Source organism: Aedes aegypti, chromosome 1 (genome assembly GCF_002204515.2).
Source record: "Aedes aegypti strain LVP_AGWG chromosome 1, AaegL5.0 Primary Assembly, whole genome shotgun sequence".
NCBI lineage: Eukaryota > Metazoa > Arthropoda > Insecta > Diptera > Culicidae > Aedes > Aedes aegypti.
The window spans coordinates 157,453,683-157,480,896 of NC_035107.1; the positions used below are offsets into that span (position 1 = coordinate 157,453,683).

At 40.1% G+C, this 27,214-nt stretch overlaps 1 protein-coding gene across 2 annotated transcripts in view; it reads left to right on the plus strand.

Annotated features, from left to right (window-relative positions):
* The first annotated feature begins 670 nt into the window (after nt 1-670).
* LOC5568536 (suppressor of cytokine signaling 7) overlaps nt 671-27,214 on the plus strand; it is a 57,078-nt gene continuing 30,534 nt past the window's right edge. Inside the window, exons 1-2 of one of the 2 annotated variants that reach the window (XM_021852030.1) lie at nt 671-904; nt 25,192-25,732. In XM_021852030.1, coding sequence (XP_021707722.1) covers nt 25,300-25,732 — 433 coding nt within the window. In that variant the 5' untranslated portion in view covers nt 671-904; nt 25,192-25,299. The remainder of the gene's footprint in view (nt 905-25,191; nt 25,733-27,214) is intronic. The other variant, XM_021852035.1, reaches the window with a different exon arrangement.

Genomic DNA, 27,214 nt, shown 5'->3' on the forward strand with positions numbered 1-27,214 from the left:
AAAATTTGCTAACCAAAGCCGAAAAGTTGAAACGTTTCCAGGCCACCATTCCATATGGATTATGGATGGTGCTAGAATACATTGCGACAAAAATATAATTTTGTATCTAAGATCGATTGGAATCTTACCAGTAATTCTTGCCAGCTTATAGTCCAATGTTCAATCCGATAGAAATTATTTTTGGCTTGTGCAAAAAACATATGAAGCGGCATTAGCAGGAAAATAACAAGAAACCGCTTTCCATAACAATTAACGAAACTTTTACATTATTCCGAAACTATTTATGTACCGTGCACCCCCGCTAATTTGAACGGTACCTCATGCAAACCATCGGGGTTCATTTTTAATTTGAACATCTAGTCACCCTAGAAACGTGTTTCTGGTTACCTCTTTCACTGTTTTGTTTTGATTCTGCGTTCCGTTCCACGGCGTTCCATCTCACTTCACTCCGTTCCATGAGCTAAATGACGTTTGAACCATTTTTAATCTGAACGATATATTTATGCAAATTAGCGGGGTACCTACATGTCTGCAGACTAAAATGTGTTCAGATTAAATGAGGTCAAACTAACGGGGGTACCCGGTATTACCATTTTCTCCGTGTGGTTGCGTGTTTTGTGTCAATTGACGGCATCGTCGTCATAAACGCAAAAAAAAAAGAAAAAATACAACAACAACACAACCGTCACTCCCTGTTTTCGCCAATGAAAATATTCTTGATACAGCAGCGATTTTTTGATACTCGTCAATTATAAGCAAAAGATTAGTGATTTACTGTGAAAAAACTACTTCGAAAGGATATTCCTTTGCCCGTTGGCGTCCGGGTTCGATATCGGTTCGGAATTCGTGTGAAACTAGCCGTATACGCCCACCAATAATTGCCCTGCAAAAACGATTTCCGTGGGTGAGTATTTTTTTTTTTGGTGTTTGATGGAAAATCGTCTGAGAAGGAATAATGAAAATTTCTTTGTGGCACAAAAAAAAAAAGAACGGGTCAGACCTCTATGGTGTACCAATTAACTGTTTTGTCCCCTCTTGGGCGATTTGCGATGACTATTAGCAAAGAGATAAATCGGAAAACGTGCGTCAGACGATTTTCTACATTAATTATTACAATTAGGGCGGTCAAATTGTAAGAAACCCCCTCCCATCTCTGACCTGCTAAATGGAAGTCTTGTTTTATTTGGTTAGGTGTCGTTCATAGAAATTTTTGTTTCAAATGTTGAGATTTTAAATTTCGGCTTGCAAATACCTATGTCCTCCGGGACCACCTGGCAAGAAGGGATTCCGTTTAAATGAGCAACTTTGTATTCAAAATTCGTCAACTATCTATTACAGTGGTTTTCCACCTTTTTCGTTTCCAGTACCTTTTTTTTTATTTTCTTAACCTACCGAAATTACATTGATTTTTTTTTGTAAATTTCAAGATTGATATTTTTGTGGTACTTGTTCGCTTGACAAATTGAATGATACTAATTGGTTGCCTAGCACGGCCTACTAAGCGATAAGCTAAACTACCACATATCCTATTCCATAGCAAGAAATAACCTTGTTTGACATAGTATCTATTTTTTCATCAATAATTAACGATGTGTTTTCCTGTTGTCCTTCTTTGTACAGATTTTCATCTGTCTTGGAAACGTCTTCCTCCCATGAGGCAAGACATTACCGTTTTCTCTAGCCGGATTTTCATCCGCAAAGCATCACTATTCAGGCAAAAATTTTCGCTTTTCCTCTGGTCTGATCCGATCAGATGTCATCCTTTGGAATTTCAGACGTTTTACCATTGATTTGAGATCTACTCAGATCCACCTTCCAAGTTGGAAGTTCCAACTGCTTTTCCGCAGTGTGGGTTCTTGATCGTCGCCAATGTGGTACTACTTGTTCGCTTGACAGATTGAATAATACTAATCGGTTTGCTTAGTATGGCCTACTCAGTGATATGCTAAACTGCACCACTGTATTTTTGAATTTTTGTCTTGGCATAGTGAAACGTGAAACTTGGTTTTCATGGCTACCTCGCCGAAAGTAGCCGAATGCAATTCCGTTCGAGTGACATTCGTGTTTGAGTGCTGATGAGCGTTCACTGACTGGCAATCCTCACCACGGAATGATTCAGTGAATGGGAATCCGCTCAGTCAGTTCAATGCATTCGGCGAATAGATGCTAAATGCATTCGTTCGTGCCTCGCAGATACAAGTGTATTGGTATTCACTTCTCTTCGTGTTCTTTCCGATTCTCGCTTTTACACTATCGGTAATCGGTTTCGAAGCTTTCATGATACACTTCACCCAGTACGGTTCAGCTATCACTGATTGTTCGATAGCAGCAGATTATTTGCTATTTTTTTTATCGGTGGCGTTCGGGTGAGTGAGTGAATTTTCCCATGCTTGCATGTGAGTTGATTTCATCTGCTGATACGAGAAAAAACTTGCAATTTACTTAACCTAGGGTGCCGGTACCAATGGTTGTAATGTACCAGTAGATTGGACTATGGAATAAAACGAACATTTTTCGATAAAAATGACATGTGCTATTTTTGGTGGATAGATCGTCTCTAGTTTAGTTGATTTGCCAAATTTCAGCTCTTTATTTTTTCAAAAATCATATACATAATTGAGTTGATGCAAAAAAATGGCTACCTTGCACCAGTAGTAGCCGTCGTGTTCCAGTAGTGGATCAACGGATGAAATCAGTTTTTAAAATGGATGTATAAAAATGAAGAAAAGCCCTAGATATGATCTTCATGCTTCATTCGAAAGATATTAATTGCTGTTCCGAGGGAAAAATGTTAAACTTGTGTAAACATTTACCATTTTGTTTAAAATTCCTTGTATCATTCCCGAACGTCTACTACTGGAGCACTAGCGCAACTACTGGAACACGTGTACCAATAGTGGCTCAAGCGATTTTATGTTAAAATATAAGTTTTATAACTCTTTTTATATTTTTCCCATATATTAGAAGTTGAAATCTTTCTGTTGACGTAAAAAGATCTCTTTTACGACTTTTCGTTATTTTGTTATGATTTTTTATAGCTTAGGTAGTCCACTGATGGCACCGGCACCCTAGATATATAACGCATTACTCATGGTAATTGTCTAATGCTACGTTCAGACTATAGCTGATATTACGTACTATTGGCTATCTTGATATAAAACATCATATTTCTTATTTCCAGTGAAAACTAGATATCAACAGATCAAGAGAGCCTATATTACATAATATCAGCTTTAGTCTGAACGTAGCATACAGTTATTAATTATAATAAATCTTCGAGCTGTTTAGTAGAATACCTGTCACGGTGCTTCAATTACCGTTATTATTAAATAAATTATACCATCAAAACGGTAGCCAGCAGTTGATTCCTGACGTTGCTCTGCACCTCTGGGCCGAATTTAAAAAAAATCCTTAGTCAGAATTTTGAGTTACGCTCTTTTGAAGTTTATATGATAAAAATCACATGAAATAGGCCACTTTAACTTGTTTCAAAAAACAGATTATACAGTGAAACCTCCATGAGTCGATATTGAAGGGACCATCGACTCATGGAAATATCGAGTCCTTTGGAAAGCTGCTTTTAGGGACCATCATAGTAACCATGAAATTTTGTTTTTAGTATGGTTCCATGAGTCGATATCGAGTCATGGAACATCGACTCATGGAGGTATCACTGTAATTAAATTTTATAGTTTTATTTTTTTATTTGGTTTTAGATATTGAATAACAAATTTTCCTAAAATTTCTCTAGACCAACATTTGAAAAGGGCCAATTCTATGGTTAGTTATTACTAATTAGCCAATAGACGAAAAATGATATCTACCAATCTAACGCCTGATAGTGATTTTAGGAAATTGTCCAAAGCATTCACATATGTATGAATAAATTCTTGGGCAGGATATGCAGATACGCCCTTTTGAAGTGTATGGAAAGAATATTGCATGGTGAATTCCATTCAATCTATAATCAACGCTTTGGTGCTTTACATACTCATTACACCTTTGCTGTTGTTCTTATTTCATTCAATTTAGCAAGTTAAAATAAAATTTTGACGTGCAAATATTGTCTAGACTGACATTATAAAAGGGCCAGAGTATAATTGAAATACATACAAATCAATATAGCTGAACAATGACTGTATCAAAGTTGATCGAAAAACTCGAACATCACATGTCTCTATCTTGATTATATATCTGTAATCTATTAAATTCTATTTAATTCTTTTCTATTCTAGTCTGTTCTATTCTATTCAATTCTACTCCACTTAAATTTATTATATTCTGATCCACCCTACTTGTTCTGATACATATTTTTACTAATGCCAATGTTGTAATCAACAACTGCGCGCAAATCATTTGAACGGTACAATTTCGATGTTTGTACGACTTTATAGCACTGACATGTTTGCGATAAAGCGCTATGCACAGACTCCGACACCTGCTCATTATTTTAGCCTAGTTCTCGACCAGTCGCCTTGCAGAAGTTCTCTACATGAAACTTGATGATATGATATTTCGGAGATTTCGGCAGACTCAGCTCTTCCCAGCTCTCGACAAACTTGTTCAAATTACCTTCAAAACTGAGATTTAGCTCGAATGCCAAGCATTTAATACAAAATGCTACAATTCCTTAAACCCTTATTTGAACTTACAGTGAAATAACCATTCAAATCTTCATTTTCTTGGAGCATATGAGAAGCATGGATTAGGAGTCAGAGACTGTGCATAGCAATTTTTCACAGACCTGGGAGCGCTATAAAGCCGTACAAACATCGAAAGTGTACCGTTCAAATATTTTGCGCGCAGTTGTTAATTAATACAGTGTCCATTTATTATTATTATTAGCTTTATTAGGGAGATTTTCAGCCCGTGGCTGGTTCATCTCCATATGGAAAAGTGTCCATTTGTGAAAATATGTATAAGAACAAGTAGAGTGGTTCGGAATAAATTTAAGTAGAGTAGAATTGAATAGAATAGAACAGACTAGAGAAGAAAAGAGTTAAATAGAATTGAATAAAATACACATATATAATATAGATAGATGTGATGTTTGAGTGTTTCGATCAACTTTGATGCAGTCATTGTTCAGCTATATTGATTTGTACACTGGAGCGTTGCAGTTGAAAATACTATATTAGAGGGTTAAATTAAATACACAACGCCATTTGATTTGTGCAGACTAAATTTGCATTTATTTCAAATATTTTGTGCATTCAATTTTACCATGGTACCATTTCGACAGTCAAAATTACTATATCATGGTTAAAAACTGGCAGCAAGCCTGAATCGAACCGAGGATCTTGCGATTGTCAAGCGCGAACGCTTACCGCTCGGCTATCGATGCGGATGGATTGAGAGGGACCAAAACGCAAATAAAAGACGATCTTGATAGCTCAATCGTGATTGGAATAGTAAATTTAAAAACTTGTTCATGGTTCTCATTACTTCAACGCTTGTTTCAGTGTATATATTTAAATTATACTTTGGACCTTTTGTAATGGCAGTCTAGACAATATGTGTATGTGTAAATTCAATATTAGCAACTTGCTAAATTGAAAGAATAATAACAACCGCATACACTCAATAAGATCCGCAAAGGTGCATGCACCTAACCGTTGATTATAGATGGAACGGAATTCAACGTACAATATTCTTTCCATACATTTCAAAAGGGCGTATCTGTATATCCTGCCCTAGAATTTATTCATATAATATATGTGAATGCTTTGGACAATTTCTTAAAATCACTATCAGGCGTTAAACTGGTAGATATCATTTTTCGAGTATTGGCTAATTAATAATAACCAAACATATCATTGGCCCTTTTCAAATGTTGGTCTAGAAACAAATTAGAAAAATATATTTTTTAATATCCAAAACCAGATATAAAACTACAAAATTGTATTATAATCTGTTTGTTTTAACTCAAAATTCTGACTAAGGATTTTTTCAAATTCGGCCCAGAGGTGCAGAACAATGTCAGAAATCAACTGCCGACTGCCGTTTGGATGGTATATATTTTTTTGATAATAACGGTAATTCGAGCACGGTGCTGTAAGTAGATGAAAAAAAAACGAATTTCGTACTATACCATTTAATTCCACTAGAGTTTGTATCCTTTGACTGTCCTTTGGTTCAGAAAGGGGTATGGGCGCGTTCTGCCAACTCGGTCGAGGCAGATTTCTTGTGTGAACAAGTTACAACATGGACGTTCTAAAGTTCCAGAATGAAGTGTTGTGCTTGTGGGGAGCACTTGAAGATGGGATGGAAGGTCATTACTTTGCGTTCAAGGTGCTTTACTTCTGCTTATCTAAAAAGTTATATACAATAACCGACCCTTAGCTTAACTATCTAAATTAACAGTTGCATATACAATAATCGTTCCGAACTTACTAACATGTCGTCGCGTTAATTTCATCATAATGATCTTTTATCTACATCCGTCGAACCATTCTGAATGGCCGTTGTGAGAATATCACCAAAAATTTCTCACATGCAATAAAGCTGGATTGTCCTACATTGGAACTTCAAGGATTTCACTCTTTCGGATTCATTTTTTGTTGGTTATCATTAGTTTCAGGGATTGTTATCGTGGGAATCCAAAGAGCGAATTCTGTATGACTTCAATGTAGGCCAATACTGCAATAAAGCATGTAACAATCACTAACATTCCTTCTCTTTTTATCCTTGTTTTCATATCTAACCCGCCATTAATATGAGGAACACCTTAACGGAGAGGACGAACATCCCTTATCATGGCAGCGTAATGGCCGAAGAAAAAGATGAGTATAAAGTTTTTATAATCATTCTTATTACTAAATTAATGGTAAATCAGACTATCTTATTATTTAAATAATAACACATTTGTTCCACAGAGCGATTTACAAAACACCACACAAAATCCCTCCATTTCCAAATCCTTAGGCAAAACACTTCACTGCCGCTATATGTATGACTGATTCATTTTCTTTTGATTTTGCATCATTCATACGTATAGTGGAAATCTACAGTAGAAGCAAAACTTAAAGAACCTTCTGGTCAAAGATGTTGCGTTGCCTATTTCCCATATTCCAAAATCCCCGGTGTATTATGGAAGGTGTGAGTTTTTAAACTTATGCTAGAGACTTGGCCCCTGACCCCCTTGTACATCAATAAAATAAAATAAAAAATGTTTCAACATTGAATATTCCATGTAACTCATTAGTACTATACCAGGAAGCTTCAGAATCATTTTCAAAACTTTATGTTGGATCCTCTGCATAGCTTTCTTCCTGGTATTACAATAGATAGTCCATATTGGTACAGCACAGAACATGGTTGGCCTGAAAATTTGTTTGGAAATCAAAAGCTTGTGACAGTCTCGATTTTCTATTAATAAGTGGATAAAGAAATTTTATATATTTGTTACATTTGGCTCGAATGCCCTCAATATGATTTTTGAATTTTCAACTTTTATCTAGCATGAACCTAGAAACTTAACTTCATCTGACCAATTTATTGGAACTCGTAACTCATCGTAACAACATGTCTACTTGAAGTTCCGAATAAAAAGCTTTTGGTTTATGTGGGAATATTATAAGTTGAGTTTAGGAAGCATTTCGAGAAATCATTTTTGCAAGTGTGAAGAAAAAATATCCAACCTTTTTTTTGTAAACTGCTATAGATGACACGTAGGCTTCGTCCTTTGGCGGAGAGTGTCATCATCAAACAAAGATTTTTGACATCCCTGAGGTAACTCAGGTAAGTCAGATGTGAAAATATTGTATAAATATGGTCCCAAAATGCTCCCTTGCGGAACACCAGCACGTACAGGAAGTCTTTCAGACTTGGCGTTTTGATAATTACGCGAAGTGTACGATTTGACAGATAACTTTGGATTATTTTAACAATGTATGTTGGTAAATTAGTAGAATTGCCTTCAGATTTGTTGGAACGTATCAAATTTGTTACACGTAACAGTTGGTAAGTGCTCGAATGACCATGTCGGAATCCGAATTGTTCATTGGCAAACATTGAATTTTCGTTGATGTGGACCATCATTCTGTTCAAAATTACCTTTTCAAAAAGTTTACTGATGGAGGAAAGCAAACTGATTGGGCGATAGCTATTAGCTTATGCAGGTTTTTTCTGGTTTTAAAATTGGTACAACTTTGGCATTTTTCCATTTGTCAGCTTGTCAACTGAAAACATTTGTTAAATATATCAACTATTTAACTTTCTGGAAGTTTCTTGATGAGGATTCCGTCATCGCCAAGGGGCTTTCATATTTTTAATTTATTTTTAATAATAGTTTTCACTTCTTTCAAATTATTCTCCCAGGAATTTTCGAAAACGTTCTCTTGATTGAGAATATTTTCGAAGTCCTGAGTACCGTAATCCTGGTTAACATTGATTAGTTTTTGGGATATTTTTATCTAGCTGATACGGGGTAACATTGATCACCCATGTAAACAACGTTCGGTAATATTGAAAATGTCGTTACTTACTTAAACCATGGCCCCTGAAGTCGAATTTCAAGACCAAACTTTTAGATGTCATTTATTTTTTGAGTTATTTTAAAAATTAAAACACTTCGAACCATGGAATACGCCAAAAGGTCGGCAATTTCCCGAGGAAATTCTGAATTCTTAATAGTATTTCGTTAATGTTGAATAAACTTATTAATGATTTGACGACGGAATGGTTTTCGGCGATGGCATAGTCAGTAACAGCCGCTATTTACTTGCTCATACCATTTGCAGAACTCATGTGAGACATGAATCTTTGGTGGTGTCGTCCAAAATGATAAAAATCATTCATTCAAAAATTTGACAGATATACGCATGAATTAAACGCAATTTTCGCAAAAACCCTAATTTTCATTAGCTAATGATTGTTAGAAAGAGAGGTATACCATTCATGCTTTGAAAATGTTCCACCAATAGATGATGATTCGAACTTTTGACGAGAAGGGTCACACCGATCAATGTTACCCCACTGATCAATGTTACCCCGGATTACGGTAACTTGATTTTCTACTGGACTAGAAAGTCCTAAATTTAAATTGTGCACGCTTTCAAACTGCATAGCAAGTTTTTGAGCTTTTCCGCAATTAATTAGTAACAATTTATAGTGACACATATTAAGCTTTTCGGTAATCCACATGTGCTATAAATTCCTTTGTTCTTTTGACTGTCGCGCATCCTGTTTAACAGACTGAGACCCCTCGACTAGTCCTTCGTCGGCGAATAACAAGCTGGTTTTCGTTGATGCCGCAAGACAACGGACCAGAGTATACCTGGATTACCGTTTTGATTCATATTCCGGACAGCTTCAAATTCCGGACTCTCAACTTTGTATGGGAAATGTTTCACTTGAAATGTTCCAATATTTTCCGTTCATAATTTCCCAACTTCCAGGCACGTTTCAATAAGCATTTTCCATAGCAATCCATGAAAATTTATAATGTGCAACTAGTTTTGACTGGGAAGCCTAATTATTAATTTAATTATTTTAGCTTTGCTTTTCGTGAGCTGTCCGGCGTTCGAAACAAAGTGTCCGTAATATGAAGCAAAAGTGAAGTTACGTCCGGAATAAGAATCAAGAAAAATCACTAATTTCTATTTATTTTAAGTAATTCAAGCAGTGGAATCCAAATATTCACCAACCCACAATGGTCGGGCTCCATATAAAGGGGCGGCGAAAACTACCAAAAACTTTTATTTTAGATTTTTATGTTTTTATCATTTCAAAATATACCTCATATATTATATTATTATGATCCTTAATTGACATTGACCTAAAATTTAAATTTCTATGACTTTTATGACGGCAAACTGGCTGAAGTCAAAAAATTGAAAAATGGTACAATAAAATAAAGCACAAAATTCATAATTTAGGAATGTAATATTTCCCCAAAGTTACGCACTAACTGAAAGCTTATGGTTCAACACTTTTATTGAGCATGAGGATGGAAAAAATATTTGGTTGAAGTTTTGATACTATTCAATATTACATTTTAGTAATTTTGATGATTTTTAACATGAGAAACAACTCTTGTTCCCATTTCGAATAGGGAAGGTGTACCAGTATTCGCCATGTTCCAGTTATTCGCCACCCCGGATTATATACCGTTTTACGACATATATGGCTGCCAATTGTTTAGTGTTCGCTAAATTGCTTTAACACTTCAGTCGTCGCGCTGTTGTATTTTGTACAACACTGTTGAAAAAACCTCGCTTTTTGTTCACAACAGCAGCGTGGTGGCTCTGACGGTGGCAAACCGCGTGACGACTGGAAGACGACTGCTCCAGAAACATTCTTGGAAACCGCAAAATTTTCTCAGAAAATAATAGAAAAAAAAACATTTTCCTTAAAATTGATGCTCCTTTGCACCTATTTTTCGCCATGGTGTTCCTGATTCGCCACCCTCCATAAGAAATCAACGTAGGTGGTGAATTTAGGAACCGAAATTGAAATCGTGGCAAATACTGGTGCAAGTGGTCCAGTATTCGCCATCCCCGTTTTTAATACAAAAATAGTTTCTGTTTAGTTTTTATATTTTCCCTACTGAGCTTGGATTGAAAGCTTTCGTTTAATGTATTGATAGTAACCAAAGGTCGTTTGATTTATGTATAAACAATATTTTTCCTTCGCAGAAGCGCGCGAGGCAGCCGTCAGGGGAGGAGCTACCCGGCGGCGCTCGCAAGGCCAGGCGGATATTAACCCCGAAAACCGGCAGAAGTGCCGGAAAATCGGACCCCAGCCAGGCGTCCCGGAAAGCCGAGAAGGGTGGGCCCGAAAAGGCTGGCCTCTCACGGAGTGATGGGAACAGGGGGTTGCGACCTTTGAGAGGTCCTCAATCACCACAGGTTAGGGCGGATCAGGGGGGGGGGGGACGCCCCCTGGACAACCGTAGTGAGAAAGAAGAAGAAGGAGAAGCAGGAAGTTCAGGAGCGCAGGGATACCAGGCCTAAGAAAAGTAGGAGGGTAGGTGCCATGCGCGAAAAGGGTGATGCGATCATCATCAAGACGGAAGAGTCCAAGTACTCGGGAGTCCTGAAGGCGATGCGCAGTGACGCGAAGCTCGCAGATCTTGGAGCCGACGTACGCAGTGTTAGACGCACTCGTTAAGGTGAAATGATTCTCGAGCTTAAGCGCGACAAGGAGCGCAAGGGCGCCGCCTACAAAAGTTTGGCGGAAGAGGTCCTTGGCGAGGGTGTCGAAGTGAGTGCTCTGACGCAGTCAGTGACTCTGAAGGTGATGAACCTTGACGAGATCACCAACGCAGAAGAGCTCGTCACAGCACTGCGGCAACAGTGCGAGATTCAGGTGCCCACCGCTGCCGTTCAGCTACGGAAAGGTCCGGCAGGTACTCAGGTGGCCTTAGTACACCTACCTGTGGCGGACGCAAATAAGTCCGCTAAGGTAGGCAAGATCAAGGTTGGTTGGTCAGTATGCTCACTGAACATACATGAGCAACCGGTGATCTGCTTTAGGTGTAGGGAACCAGGACACAAGTCCTGGGGCTGTAAAGGCCCTGATAGGACCAAGTTGTGTAGGCGTTGTGGTAAGGAAGGTCATAAGGCACTAGGCTGCAAGAACCCTCCCAAGTGCTTGATTTGTTCCGGCAAGTCCGTGAACAACAATCATCCAACGGGAGGCTCAAGGTGCCCGACCTTCAAACGAGCCATTAACGAAAAGTCACAGTGCAGGTAACGCAGCTGAACCTGAACCACTGTGACGCAGCTCAGCAACTGCTGTACCAGGCAGTTGCTGAGTGGGGGACGGACATCGCCATCATATCGGACCCATACCGAGTACCCGCCGGCAACGGCAACTGGGTCGTGGATGGATCCGGAAAAATGGCGGCGATATGGACGACGGGTAAATACCCCGTCCAGGAGTTGGTGTCTACTACCTATGAGGGCTTCGTGATCGCCAAGGTAAACGGGGTCCTCTTTTGTAGCTGCTATGCGCCTCCGAGTTAGTCGACCGAGCGGTTCACGCAGATGCTGGACTGCATGACGACCGTGTTGACAGGGCGAAGGCCAGTAGTAATAGCGGGTGACTTCAATGCCTGGGCCGTGGAATGGGGAAGCCGTATCACGAACCAGCGAGGTCAAATCCTACTAGAGGTACTGGCCGTGCTAGATGTCGATCTGGCTAATGTTGGTACCAAAAGTACCTTCAGCCGAAACGGAGCGGAGTCGATTATCGACGTTACTTTTTGTAGTCCTGGCCTAACGAGTAGTTCGAACTGGAGGGTAGACAATGCCTACACTCACAGCGACCACCTGGCGGTTCGCTACAGTATCGACTACAACAACAGCAGGCAGCGCGTAGAGGAAGCGGCTAGGTCACGGCCAAGCCCTCGTAGGTGGAAGACATCGTACTTCAATGACGAAGTACTTAGGGAGGCGCTCCGTCGTGAGCGTAACCTACTCGGCCTAAGCGGGGACGAACTGGTAGCGGTGCTTTCGCGTGCGTGCGATGCGACCATGCCTAGGAAAGTCCACCCTAGAAATGGGAGACCACCGACGTACTGGTGGACTCAAGCAATTGCGAACGTGCGCCGTGCCTGCCTACGGGCCAGGAGGCGGATGCAGCGAGCACGTACCGAGCAGGAGCGTGAAGAACGACGGGCGCTGTTCACCGCTGCCAAAGTCGCGCTGAAGTCCGAGATAAGGGCAAGCAAAAAGGCCTGCTTTGAGGGACTCTGTCAGAGTGCCAACGCGAACCCGTGGGGTGATGCCTACAGGATCGTTATGGCGAAGACAAGAGGTGCAATTGCTCCTACGGAGCAATCTCCACAGATGCTGGAGGGGATCATCGAGGGGCTCTTTCCGCGCCACAACCCTAGCCCATGGCCTCCTTTTGTAGGACAGCCGGGGATTGGGGCTGGCGATGAGGATAGAGTAACCGATGAGGAACTTGTAGGGATTGCAAAATCCCTAAGCATGGGAAAGGCACCAGGTCCGGACGGAGTTCCAAACCTGGCCCTCAAAGTCGCAATCTTGGAGGCTCCCGGTATATTCAGATCTGCTATGCAGATATGCCTGGACGAGGGAGTATTTCCAGATGCGTGGATGAGGCAGAGTCTGGTACTATTGCCAAAGGCGGGGAAACCACCTGGTGACCCGTCGGCGTATAGACCAATATGCTTGATTGACACGGCGGGGAAGGTGCTCGAGAAGATCATCCTCAACAGACTGTTAAGGTACACTGAGAGTGTAAATGGTCTCTCAAGCAACCAGTTCGGCTTCCGGAAAGGGAAGTCCACCGTAGACGCTATTCTGACGGTTAAGAAAACCGCTGAGATAGCACTCCAGCGTAAGAGGAGAGGGATTCGCTACTGCGCAGTAGTGACTCTGGATGTAAGGAACGCATTTAATAGTGCCAGTTGGGCGGCTATTGCCGATGCGCTCCTGCGTCTGGGGATACCCGAGTACCTGTACAAGATTCTCGGAAGTTACTTCCAGAATCGGGTATTAGTCTATGACACAGAGGTGGGTCGGAAGTGCTTTCACATAACCTCAGGAGTCCCGCAAGGTTCCATCCTGGGTCCGGTGTTATGGAATGTCATGTACGACGAGGTGTTGAGATTAAAATTCCCGGCGGGTGTGGTCATCGTTGGTTTTGCCGACGATATTACGCTGGAGGTCTACGGTGAATCGATCGAAGAAGTGGAATTGACTGCAGCCCACTCGATCGCAATTGTGGAGGAGTGGATGAGCTCCAGGAAACTGGAATTGGCTCACCACAAAACTGAGGCGGTTGTTGTCAACAACCGAAAGTCGGTGCAGCAAGCGGTGATCAGTGTAGGCGACTGCACGATCACTTCGAAGCGCTCCGTCAAACACTTGGGGGTGATGATCCACGATAAGCTTACCTTCGGTAGCCACGTCGATTATGCCTGCAAGAGAGCCTCCACAGCTATTGTGGCACTGTCCCGGATGATGTCCAATAGCTCTGCGGTGTACGCCAGCAAGCGAAAGCTTCTGGCCAGTGTCGCCTCGTCCATACTGAGGTATGGTGGCCCGGCTTGGGGCACGGCTTTAAGTACCAAGAGCTACCTTAGCAAGCTAGAGAGTACTTATAGGCTAATGTGCTTGAGGGTTGGGAGCGCGTACCGTACCGTGTCACACGATGCACTCTGCGTCATCACCGGTATGGTGCATATTGGTATCCTTATTATGGAAGACATAGAGTGCTTCGAAATGCGCGGCACAAGAGGCATACGCAGGACTGCCAGACTGGCCTCCATGGTCAAATGGCAGCGTGCGTGGGACAGTTCCACCAAGGGAGTGTGGACTCACAGGTTGATTCCGAGGTTAGATATCTGGGTCAATAGGCGTCATGGGGAACTAACATTCCACCTGACACAGGTCCTTTCGGGCCATGGTTGCTTTAGACAGTATCTACACCGTTTCGGTCATGCGGGTTCTCCCGAATGTCCAGTTTGTGCAGGTTTAGAGGAAACGGCGGAACACGTTTGGTTCGTGTGCCCGCGTTTCCGCACAATGCGTGACCGCATGTTAGCCACATGCGGTCGGGACACGACTCCGGACAATTTGGTCCAGAGGATGTGTGAAGACGAGTTTGGCTGGAATGCCGTTTCATCGGCTATCACCCACATCGTCTCGGAACTGCAAAGGAGGGGGCGAGTGGACTCGAGGAGTGGCTAGTGCAGACGCTAAACAACAGGTGGTCCAAGGGTTCGCAGTCGGCTACGTAGGTCATACCGGTGCCCTACGGTCGAAATCGAGCCTTACAGCGATTAAGTGGCCGCGGGGAGAACATCCTGGTAGCGCTGCTGTCGTAGCGCCGGCCTACTGGGTTGGTACGAGCCTCTGGTTGTTCGGGGCAGGTGGAGGCCCCTTCGTCAGCAATCCCAGCTGGTGCTAGCTGATAGGGCCTGAGCCTTCAGTAGGTCAAATTTTTTTATTTTTTTTTCTATCTTTGTTAACGAGATTTTTAGCCCTGGGCTAGTTCATCTCGGGACCAACGGCTTTACTTCCCTTCCGAAGGAAGTCGTCACTGAAATTTTTTAGTGACTATCTCGGGGATGGGATTCGATCCCAGGTCCTCGGCGTGAGAGGCGTGTGTTCTAACCACTACACCAGGTCCGTCCCCAGTAGGTCAAATTGCGAAGCCCGCAGTATCAGTTCTTGCGGTGCAGCTGGGCGCGGGCGTAGTGGTCGACCCTGCCCGCTTTCAGCGGACAACGGGAGGTGAGGACCACCTGGGAAGCTGGCAAAGCGCCAGCATGCTACCTTGGTGGACCCCCCTAAGCGTGTCATCGATGTTCGTTGCTGCATGGCTACGCAGCTAACCTGGAGGATGCGATGTGCAATAGCCCCTCTCCGAAGCAATGCCTTCTTGGTGGTCCCGGAGAGACGAAGGGTTTGGCGGCAATGGAAATGGTTTAGTGGGTCGGGGTGTAGTCCTGTTTACTGCTTGAATGTAGTAAATGGTCCCCAACCCCACACGGCGTCTGTTGAGCAGATTATCCCCCCATTGCTTAGAAGAAAAAAAAAAACATTAAAATGCATCCTTAGATCTTACAAAAAACGTTCACATTTTTTGCAGAAATTTGCTGATTTGCAAGTTAGAGCTATTTGAATAATTCAATATTTTCTTATATTTTGAAGATATTTTTCATACAAAGTTTATTTAAAATATATTTCACCACTGTTCATACACATTTTGATCAAACTAGGTCAAATACAAACAAAAAATGTGCTTTCAGTCCAGTTTGATAACATTTCTATAATGAGAAATTTTTTTTTCGAAAAAGTTACGTAATATGTGAATAACCCCTTCTGAAACAATAAAAACGCCAAATAACATATAAGGTTTACATATTTCATCGATTAAGGCAATAAAACTAGTTTTGACCAAACTTATTTTTTTTCCGACCATTGTGCCACCATTCGAAAGTAAAGTGTTTTAGTAGCTTGATAACGCATAGCTATCATACATAATGTTTCAATTGATATGCTTCTCGATCGGTTATACTTCACAGGGGCCTTAAGTGTCCGTTATATGAATCAAAACGGTAAAAACTCTTCTAAAAATTTCTCAAGGGTCTATGAGTTCTTCTAATAACCGTATTCATCAAGGGTGACTTTCAAACTTACACAAGTTTCATCGAAGAATACAGTCGAATTTCGTTCGTTGCACTACGTTTAACTGGCGATGTCTGAGTTAATTTCTGTGGTTATTTTTGCCAAAAACCAAGTTGTGTTTTTGAGATATCTAAAACAAAATTCTTTTACGAATTCCTTAGGAAAATTCTCGAAAGGATTCTATGGGAAAAAATCACTACATGAATTCCTGAGGTTGCCTCGGGCAGCAAATCTCTCAAAAAATGAAATCTATCCATCTATTGCAGCCTGAGTAAATCTTTGGAGTAATATCATCGGAGCATGTACTTTGTTTTCGACGCATTCACCATTAGCCCGACTCTTGTTGATTCGCGTTTAAGGAGGGTGAACAAATCTGCCACCGTTTCAAATTTTCTCCCAATGATAGGATATCCTTCCTTAGCCGAGTGGTTAGAGTCCGCGGCTACAAAGCAAAGCCATGCTGAAGGTGTCTGGGTTCGATTCCCGGTCGGTCCAGGATCTTTTCGTAATGGAAATTTCCTTGACTTCCCTGGGCATAGAGTATAATCGTATCTGCCACACGATACACGAATGCAAAAAGTGGCAACTTTGGCAAAGAAAGCTCTCAGTTAATAAATGTGGAAGTGCTCATAAGAACACTAAGCTGAGATGCAGCCTCTGTCCCAGTGAGGACGTTAATGCCAAGAAGAAGAAGAAGATATCCATGTCGTCCGCGAAGCAGACAACTTGTCCGGATCTCGTAAAAATCGTGCCTCGACTGTTAAGTCCGGCTCTCCGCATGACAGCTTCAAGCGCAATATTGAAGAACAGGCACGAAAGTCCGTCGCCCTGTCGTAGTCCCCGCCGAGACTCGAACGAACTGGAGTGTTCGCTCGAGATCTTCACGCAGTTTTGCACACCGTCCATCGTTGCTCTAATCAATCTTGTGAGCTTTCCGGGAAAGCTGTTCTCGACCATGATCTTCCATAGCTCCACACGGTCAATACTGTCGTATGCCGCCTTGAAATCGATGAACGTAGGGACCTGATACTCACGGCATTTCTGGAGGATTTGCCGCACGGAAAAGATCTGGTCCGTTGTCGAGCGGCCGTCGATGAAACCTGCTTGATAACTTCCCACGAACTCGTTTGCTATAGGTGAGAGACGACGTAAGAGAATCTGGGATAGCTTTTTGTAGGCGGCGTTTAGGATAGTGATTGCACGATAATTTTCACACTCCAGTTTGTCGCCCTTTTTGTATATAGGGCATATAACGCCTTGCCTCCACTCCTCCGGTAGCTGTTCCGTTTCCCAGATTCTGAGTATCAGCCGATGCAGACAAGCGGCCAACCTGCCCGGGCCCATCTTGAAGAGTTCGGCTCCGATACCGATGCCAGCGGCTTTGTTGTTCTTGAACTGTTGAATGGCATCCTTAACTTCCCCCATCGTGGGAGCTGGTTGGTTTCCACTGTCCGCTGTGCTGACGTAGCCATCGCCTTCGCTGTCCTGACTTTCTGTGCCTGTCTTCTTCTTCGTCGAACCAATCGTTTCTTGAGCTCCGTTCCACATATCCGACAAAGCTTTCGGTAGCGTCGCTAATGGCTGCTTTGACTGTCCTCCAGCAGTCCTCAAGAGGGGCCCTGTCGACCTCGCCCTCATCCGGCAACACTGCCTCAAGATACTGCGCGTACGCATTTGCGACATCCGGTTGCTTCAGTCGCGCTAGATTGTACCGAGGCGGGCGTCGGTACCGTACATCGTTGATGACGGATAGTTTTGGGCACAGTTCCACCATCACCAGGTAGTGGTCGGAGTCAATGTTAGCGCCACGATAGGTTCTGACGTCGTTAATGTTGGAGAAGTGTCGTTCATCGATCAAAACGTGGTCGATTTGCGATTCTGTCTGCTGAGGTGATCTCCAGGTGTACCGATACGGGATGCTGTGCTGGAAATAGGTGCTACGAATGGCCATATTCTTGGAGGCGGCAAAATCTATCAGTCGTAGACCGGTCTCGTTCGTCAGCCGGTGGGCGCTGAACTTTCCAATTGTCGGTCTGAATCTCCTCCTGGCCAACCTGAGCGTTCAAATCTCCTATGATGATCTTGTCGTCGTGGCTTGGGCAGCGGTCGTACTCTCGTTCGAGCTGCGCGTAAAATGCGTCCTTGTCATCATCAGTGCTTCCATAGTGTGGGCTATGCACGTTGATTATGCTGAAGTTAAAGAATCGGCCTTTGATTCTTAACTTGCACATTCGTTTATTGATCGGCCACCACCCGATCACGCGCCTTTGCATATCACCCATCATTATGAAATCTGTTCCCAGCTCGCGTGTGTTGCCGCAGCTCTGGTAGATGGTATGATTACCTCTAAACGTTCGCACCGTTGCTCCTGTCCAGCACACCTCCTGCAGCGCTACGATGTCGAAACCGCGGATCTTCAGTACATCGGAGAGTATGCGAGTGCTTCCGATAAGTTGAGAGATTTGCAGTATCGCATACCGAGTTTCCAATCGCTAGTCTATTTCCGTCGCTGTGGTCTATGCCGATGGTTCCGGTCCGTAGGGTAACGGTCGTATTTTGAACTCCTTAAGGAAGTGATTTTGATTTTTTGTCCCAATTAATTAATTGCACAGCGTAATCAAGTCAAAGAACATGCCAAAATGTAGAGAAAAACTTCCCCTACGAGATAAAAATGCCCCTACGATCATGTAGGATCCAAAAAATGTCGAAAATAATTGAATTGTGAAGCACTGTTTTTCATTATTTTGGACACACCAATACATTTTGGACCCTCAAAGTATATATTTTGCACCCCCGGCATTTTTTATCGTTTGGCGACAAAGTCCACGACACTGGTTGTATAATATGCTTGCCCATAGTCTAATCAATCGATTGACAATGGAAAACCGAAGAAATTCTACGCGTTTAGTGCAGAAATTTGAAAAATGTTTTTGTTTACATTTGAAAAATTTCTGACGGTTCCAATTTGTGTGTGTAACGTGTTGTAACGCTTGTATGGATGAACCGATTAAATTAAATTAATTTCAGACAAAATAAACACATTTTCTATATACAAACGGTTGATGCAAGTGCGGAATAGTCCTATCTTTCCAAATGGCATGCGAATTGAGTTGGTCATTCGATTTAAACTGGGAAATTTGCAGGAAAATGGCCCAGGCGGACCAAAATATATAGGGGTCCGAAATATATTGGTTACCCTATTCTCCCGTTGACGTTCCTGTGCTGATGTGTTTTTACGGCTGGCTTGCAGGGCTGACACCAACCCCTAGATTTCCGGAGGACCATTCCCCCTAAATGTTCGGAGGACCATAGTGCGCAGTTTAGCTTAGAGTCCTTCTCTGGCACTCGGACGATGATCAGCCGCCCCTGACATGGGGAACAGACGCTGTTGTGAGCCGCTCCTAACATGGAGTTTGCTACAGGTTTGCAGAAGCAAAAGCAAACACCACCCCCCCACTCTCTTCCCTGTCAGCATACGACTAAAGTTCCCACCGGAGTTGATTACCCGATCTTCTTCAAGGTTACTCGTTCCCCGGCCAGGCTAAGGACCAGGATCGGGCCAGGCTAAGGACCGCACAAAGGGGTCTATTTTATTCCTGCAGGTACGCGAGGTACGCCATGCCCAGCCATTTACCGTGCCAACGTTGTTATTAATAAATTTCAATAATGAAACCTAGAGATGTACCGAATAGCACTATTCGGCTTTCGGCCGAATACCGAATAGTTGAAATATTATTATTCGGCAAAACGAATATTCGGCCAAATAAAACTTTAGAATTTGACCGAATAACATTCATATGTTCAATCAGTTTCTCAAAAATAACAATTTAATTCCTGAACTAGAACAAAAGAACTGTTTTTTTTAAGTAAAAAATTCCACGATGAAGAATTAATCGGAATGATTGTTATGAGCTTTTGAATCCGTTTGAAGAAATTACAAAAATCATAAGTTCTGAGGATTTGTATTTCTTTCTGACTTCTGGAGAGCTTCATATTAATTTGGATCAAATATACTGCAGACTACTGACTAGCATAATAAAGGAAGAACGTGATCGTCGTCGCAATAAAAAAAATAATTATAGAAAGCTCTGACAATCACACTATCAATTCTGGGTCACCTGTGAGGTGGACTTTTATCACCGGAACAGGCATTCCGTAGTGTTCATTCTTGCGGATTGAAATAATCGGTACCGACAAATACCCTATCGGGAAGTGCGATACTGGGTGAAATTGTTCGAATTCATAGCATTTTTTATTTAGAAATTTAAGATCTACAAACATTGTGAACAATTTTCGGCACGTTTGTTAATAAGGTGAATGTTGTCCAAACAGTAATTCAATTAAAATTATAGAACTCATCGTTAAGCAGAAATTCAAATTTTTAAAATTGTTCTCATTTTTCGACAGGGGCTGAGAAAAAAATGATTTTCATTGTTACTGGATATTGAACATATGAGTTCTGTGAATAAAATTTCAGTTCAATTTTTTGTAAGAGAACCAAACTAGAGCATGTCAGAGTTGTCCATTTTGAATGAAAATCGACATACGCAGCTATTTGACACATTCCAGCGTAACGCGACACCACGAGGAACCGACTTTCATTATCAAATTAGGCCTGTTCTCGAAAATATGCCTTGTGACCATGTGATTAAACAGGTTTTATATCTTGCATATTAAATTTACTTGATGTTGTGACATTAATTTTGAAACATAACACTCTATATATGGTAACTAAAAGCAGTTGTATTTCGTAACGCGACACCATCGCTGAAATGCACTTTTTTAAACATCACTCTATATCTGCCTATATCTGCTCTGCTATAATTTTTACAATCCGGGTTTGTTCTAGGCAATCATTCTATGTAATGATAAGAATCAGAGCGTGACTTCAAACTGGAAGGAAATATTGAATAATTGCAGAAATCATTGATTTCATTTTATGAGCGCCGCGTTACGTTTATCTCCCAACAGTGTTCTGCAAATGGTGTCGCGTTACGCAAAAGCATTTTTTATTTTTATTGACAAAATCGGTAGTATTGCTTTCAGGTTTCGGAAAAAATGTATATCTAGTATTGTTATTTGTTTAATACATCCGACGTTCTGCCTCACATTGGAGTAATTTGATCCGATACTGGTTAAAATTAATTTAATGTATCTGTGAAACCTTTTGAGAATGTCGTGCTTTGTCAAAGCGTAGCGCCATCTACGCTTTGACAAAGCACGACATTGTGGTCACCATATACATTTGACTAAATTCTTTGCAATAATATTTAGATGTTTGTGTGATTTTTTAAGAATGTTTCCGGTACAGTGCTTTCGGATGGCGGCGCGAATAATCTTGAGTTTTGACACATGTTAGAATGATTGAATTTGATTGTGAAATAAAATTTTGTAAACCTTCCAACGATGTACTTTCAAAAGTATGCTTTCGGTAAAGTCGACAAGTAGGCGTTTATGATTGTCGGAACTATCCGAAATACAATAACACAGTGGAGTTAAGGTTATTATAGAACGAAGCAACACCTCAAATTTTCAAGAGCACAAGACTTGAGAACCAAACAGCGTTGAAAATCTATCCCATTAGTCACCACCAGCAAGCGAGCAATTTGATTGATTTTCAACGCGAACTGTTGTCAGATTCTCTCGTCTTGTTGAAAATTCAAAGTTTGGCTTCGTTTTATAATCACCTTAATGGATTTGAAAAATGAGTAAAGTTATTAAAAATATTCAATAAATTATTTTAAGAATATTGCTTCCGAAATTTGCAGAAGACCATAAAAGCTCCTAAAAACGAAAAACGAAAAATATGTAGAGCTGCTGTACAGTGGGGTAATTGCACTTTTTTTTGGGTTAAATTTTTTAACCGTTCCTTTGATCTTTTTTGAAGATGATGAAAATATCCGATGTAAATTATATTTTTATAATCTGCTAGTTCAGATATAGCGTGTGCAGGTGTTTATGATTTACTAATGGTGCTCTGCAGGATATAGAATTTTGCGGCACAGGGGTGTAATTGAACCAGATTTTGGGCCAATAATATTTCAACGTAACCATGTAGTATTTTGAGGATCATGTTTTAGCAAAATTGTTAAAGACGTTTATGGTCTCAAAATAGTGATCTGAATATCATGGAATTCTTCCGCAAAGAAGAGTTATTAAATCAGATTATTAGGCGAAACTGTGAAGACATTTTAATTCATAAAATTCAACTCCTCAATTATTCAACCGATTGTTTGAGCTTTCATTGAAAAGAAATAGTTGTACCAGATTTAAGCGTTGGCGCAATGCTTCTGAAACCTTCCACGTTTTTGTGGGCGGTAAATATGTTTCTTTTTTTCTTTTTTGCACATAGCTAATCAAATAGCTCTGGTTTTAGGTCTGGTTTCATGAAGCGACCCAAATATTATCAGAAAGGTGCTAAAGGTGCTGGTCAGCGAAAAGATAGCCTCACACATGTTGGGGACTGCTTGGCTTTAATGGTAAACAACCTGGATCAGTGGAAAATCCGCAATATTCATAAAAATTATCAATTTATAAAATCATCCAATCGGGACTGCCCATGGACCACTACAACTCCCTTTGGAAGATCTGCAAAACTGATCGTAAAAATCATCCTAGACACGCAAAAAATCATAATTATAGAACATATAAAATGTGTAATACACATATAATTAGGGGCCTTCCTTAGATCTTTTCGTAAAGGAAATTTCCTTGACTTCCCTGGGCATAGAGTAGAATCGCACCTGCCACACGATATACGAATGTGAAAATTGCAACTTTGGCAAAGAAAGCTCTCAGTTAATAACTTTGGAAGTGCTCATAAAAATACTAAACTTAGAAGCAGGCTCTGTCCCAGTGAGGACGTAACGCCAGGAAGAAGAAGTATAATTTGTATTGAAATTGAAGACCACCTTGATCACCGAAGATTATTGCAAAATTAATCAAACTCATTATTATACAACGTAAAGGATGAATATCAACATAGACAAATGTCATGACAAGACATCCAGAAGAATTGAAAAAAAAAAACTACGTGATTTTTACGAGATAATGGTCATTTTACGGTTGCTCCAGATCCTCTTAAGAGCTTTATAGTGGCCACCTATATCTAAGAACAATCCCAATCATCCGTTATGTTTAGTAATTGATTTCTGATGTTTTGAAAAAAGCGCAGTACTCTAGGATGATTTTCACGAAATGTCCATTTTTACGGATGTTCCGAATCTTCCAGAGGCCATTATTGTAACCACCTAGCTGCCCATAAAAGCATAACTGTCCCATATGGATTTTTGAACTAACTTCTTTTTTCATCACAACATTCATGTTTTAACATATACTTTACGCTGCATACAAAAATTTACACACTTTGTTTGAAAATGTTGCGGGAAAATATGAAGTTGGTGCAGTCCCATATTGAAAAATAAAGGCATAACAGTCTCTATATGAACTATCAATCCAAATAGCAACTGCAAAACGTGAATTGTGTTTAAGTTTATATTTTTGGTTGATCAATAGAAGCAAAATGAGTTAATTGTGCGGTTCCAAATGAATATAACATGCAAAAAATTACTAGAAAATTATGAAAATTTGTATGAGAAGACAAACTTCAAACTTTGAACGCTTTTTTCTCAATTCCTACTAATTCCATATGGGACAGTTATGCTTTTATGGGCAGCTAGGTCCATAAACAATTCGAATAATCTATTGCGTTTTATAAGGAATTCTGATGAGTTTGCAAGAAAAAAACTGTCTTGAATTATTTTTATGAATTTACCATTTTTACGGATACTCCGGATTATCCACTGGAGAACAACGTTGTTTACCATCGAAGCCAAGTATTCAATAACATGTAAGAGACTATTCCTGCACTAAACGGCACCTGTCTGATATGATTTGGATCACTAGCCAACGAGCTCATTAAAAAAAACAGAGCTACTTGATCAGATTTTAGTGAAAAACAAGAGAAAACAGACATACCCACATCTCACAAAAAACGGGGAGGGTTTCAGCGGGGTGTCACCAACGCTGAAAGCTAGTATAACTATTTCCATCTACTAAAAATCAAAAATTTCGAGTATCGTTGTAGCATTGCTGAGAACGAGTATTTTGAAATTTTTAGTTCCATCCTGAAAATTTACGGTTAAAATTAACGTAACGCGACATCATAATTTTGCACCTATTGTAACTTTTCGAAGAATGGTCCGATTCTGAATCTTTTTTTATGGAAACACGTATCTTAACGAGTAGGAAGAGAATCCAAAATATAAGAGTTCTATAAGAAGTATTTATTTTACAATGTCAAAAATAAGGCAATTTTCGTTACGCGACACCATAATAATGTGGCTATTTGAAAAAATACGTTTTCAAAGAACCAAAATTCGCTTGAAAAAAATAAACCCACACATTACAATGCATCTAATACCCTTCTAGTTAACGGATAAGACAATCATATTACACTTGATAAACTATGGTACAGGGCTTTTATAAAAATGTTGTTAAATGTCTCAATTTCTCACCAATAAATTATATAAACTTTATATAACTTTTCAGGTATGTTTTTTACTGTATTTTCAATCAAATTTATGTTTTTTTATACAATTTAACATATTGTCTTTCATGTTCTGCATAGCTTTGGAAATATTTCAGAGTTTGAATTTTTGATATCTTGGCGTAGATGTGCGTGGAATGTGTCATTTACATATATGTTCTATATACAAAACAATTTTTGACGATAACTATGTTGGATTTTTTACTTTTTCAAATACCGTGAAATATATCTATTAAATTTTCAGCGTAAACGACTGCTTTGTTCTCCAGATATGTGCTCTCAATGTTTTTTTTTTTTGATCGGCTTCGTTCAATATTCACCTTAAGAACTTTTTCGTTTAGTCCCAGAATTTATGCTTTATGTTCATCTTAAACCCCTATCTTCCGAACAAAATTTTTATACAACTTTATGTTTTGAAATAAAATTTACAAAAACTTTTGTTCTTCCTTAAAGTATCCCATTCAATATTTGTTCTGAAAAAAAAACGCCAAGAATAGTTTTAAATGAAGGTATACATATTCTCTTCTCTTGCAGTGCACAATGTTGAGTGGGATCATATTACCGAGGAACTTATGACGGAAATACACGATTGATATCTTAGCTTAGATAATCGCGTATCGCCATATTTGTGACAAATAAACGATGAATACCCATACACTTGGAAGCGATTCTAGCTGCTGCGGACAGCAGTCTGGCAATAGAAGCGATCATGCTCTTTCCTACGACAAAGAATGCTCAATAAAAACTAATACATGGAGCTTGGGTAAAGGATCCCAACAGTTACTATGGAGTCTTTCCAGTAAAAGTAACGTATCTACAATGCAGCGGAATTCCAGCACATTGCATAAACGATTGTCCAGTTCACACAATTCATTAAGCGATTCGGCAACCAAAAAAGTTGACGACTCGATATTCATTACACAAGCTATGTCGCACGATGCCCTAGATGACAACAAAATATTAGATTTTTACAATGTTCCTCTTGACTCGGATATATACTCTGCCCCCATAGACTACATTACAAACCAGTATACCATTGAATCAGTATTGCACAAATCGAAGTCTAGTAAGCCAGGTATGTATTTTGAATGTTTCTATAAGCACGTCATTTTAATCGGAAAACACATAAAATGTATTGTTTGTGTTTTTATGGTTTATTAATCAAGATATTGTTTAAATTCATTTCCTAAATTTGAATGTTTAATAAATATATTATTTTAAGCAACTTTGTGGTTTACCGAAGTGTTCTCTAGAGTTCTGCGAAATAAATAGTTTGATAACTCCGAAAATTTAAAACTACTATTATGATTGGTTTGCATAATTTCAGTTCAACATCATACTCTATTATCACCTTAAGCGGGTCTGGGTCACTTAGCTTAAAGTCATTTGGAATAATGTCATTTGGCATAACACTTTTTGGAATAGAGAACCTTAACCATAATGATCGATTGGCATAACACTTTTTTCATCCATGACGTGTATCTTCTGATAGAAGAGATATAATTTTGGTTTTGCCAATTGGTCATTATGCAAAATGACCGTTATGTCAGAAGATCTTATGTCAAACGACCTTATGTCAAATGGATCGTTCTCTCTCAAATCAGCTCAAATCTACCCATTTGGCTTAACGCTCCTTACGTTGAAACGGGATATAAATCCATCAGAATCTCAACAGTTATTGAGCCGAACGGTCGATTTGTCTCATGCAACCAAAAGTTCAGATCAAATGGTATGCTTTGGCACAAGCAGCTTATTTTTAAGTAATTAACGGAACTTCAGTTCACATAAAGTTCATTTATGTTGCTTAAAGAGAATGATGTTTACCATAAAGTACGGAAAAAGTTGAACTCGAACTTGTTCTGAACTTTCTAGTTGCTGATAAGTTCATGAGTTACTTTTTGGAGAATCAAGTTTTGTTAGTATCCGTGATGTTTCCCTTATTCAGCAATATAGTTCCTTTGGAACTAAAAATCTACTAGAAGTGAACTTTTGAATTCACTGTTTAAGTAAAATCCGAACTTTTGATTGCTTGGGGATTGCCTATCTAATTCACTTTTTTTAGAGTATGCAATAACAACCCCTCTACTAACAGCATCATTTTTTAACGCAAGAAAAAAAAAATAAATCGCGATAACTTTTTTGTTTCTCAGTATTTTTGTACCATTTTTCACAAGTTCTCAAAAAACTTTTCTAGTTTAAGAATCTGTGTTGATATTGATGATTGGTGATCTGGTTTTAACTTTAGTAAGGACCTGGGAGGGAGAAACCAATACAAAATTTCTGTACGTCATAGTGAGCCGAGATTCCGCTGTCACGAACTGTCACTGTGAGCCCAGATCTCAAACATTGGACTAACATGAAAAAAGCGCGTAACTGATTAAAACAAATTTTCGTATTAGCATAGCATAGCATAGCATAGCATAGCATAGACTGTACATGTCAATGGTTGCTACTCCGTGATTGATCGGAACTGGTAATAATTGCACTGCGATCCAAATGAATAAGGGATGGGAGTTTCCGCTTACTCTCGGAGTGCAATTTTAGCAGATCTAATATT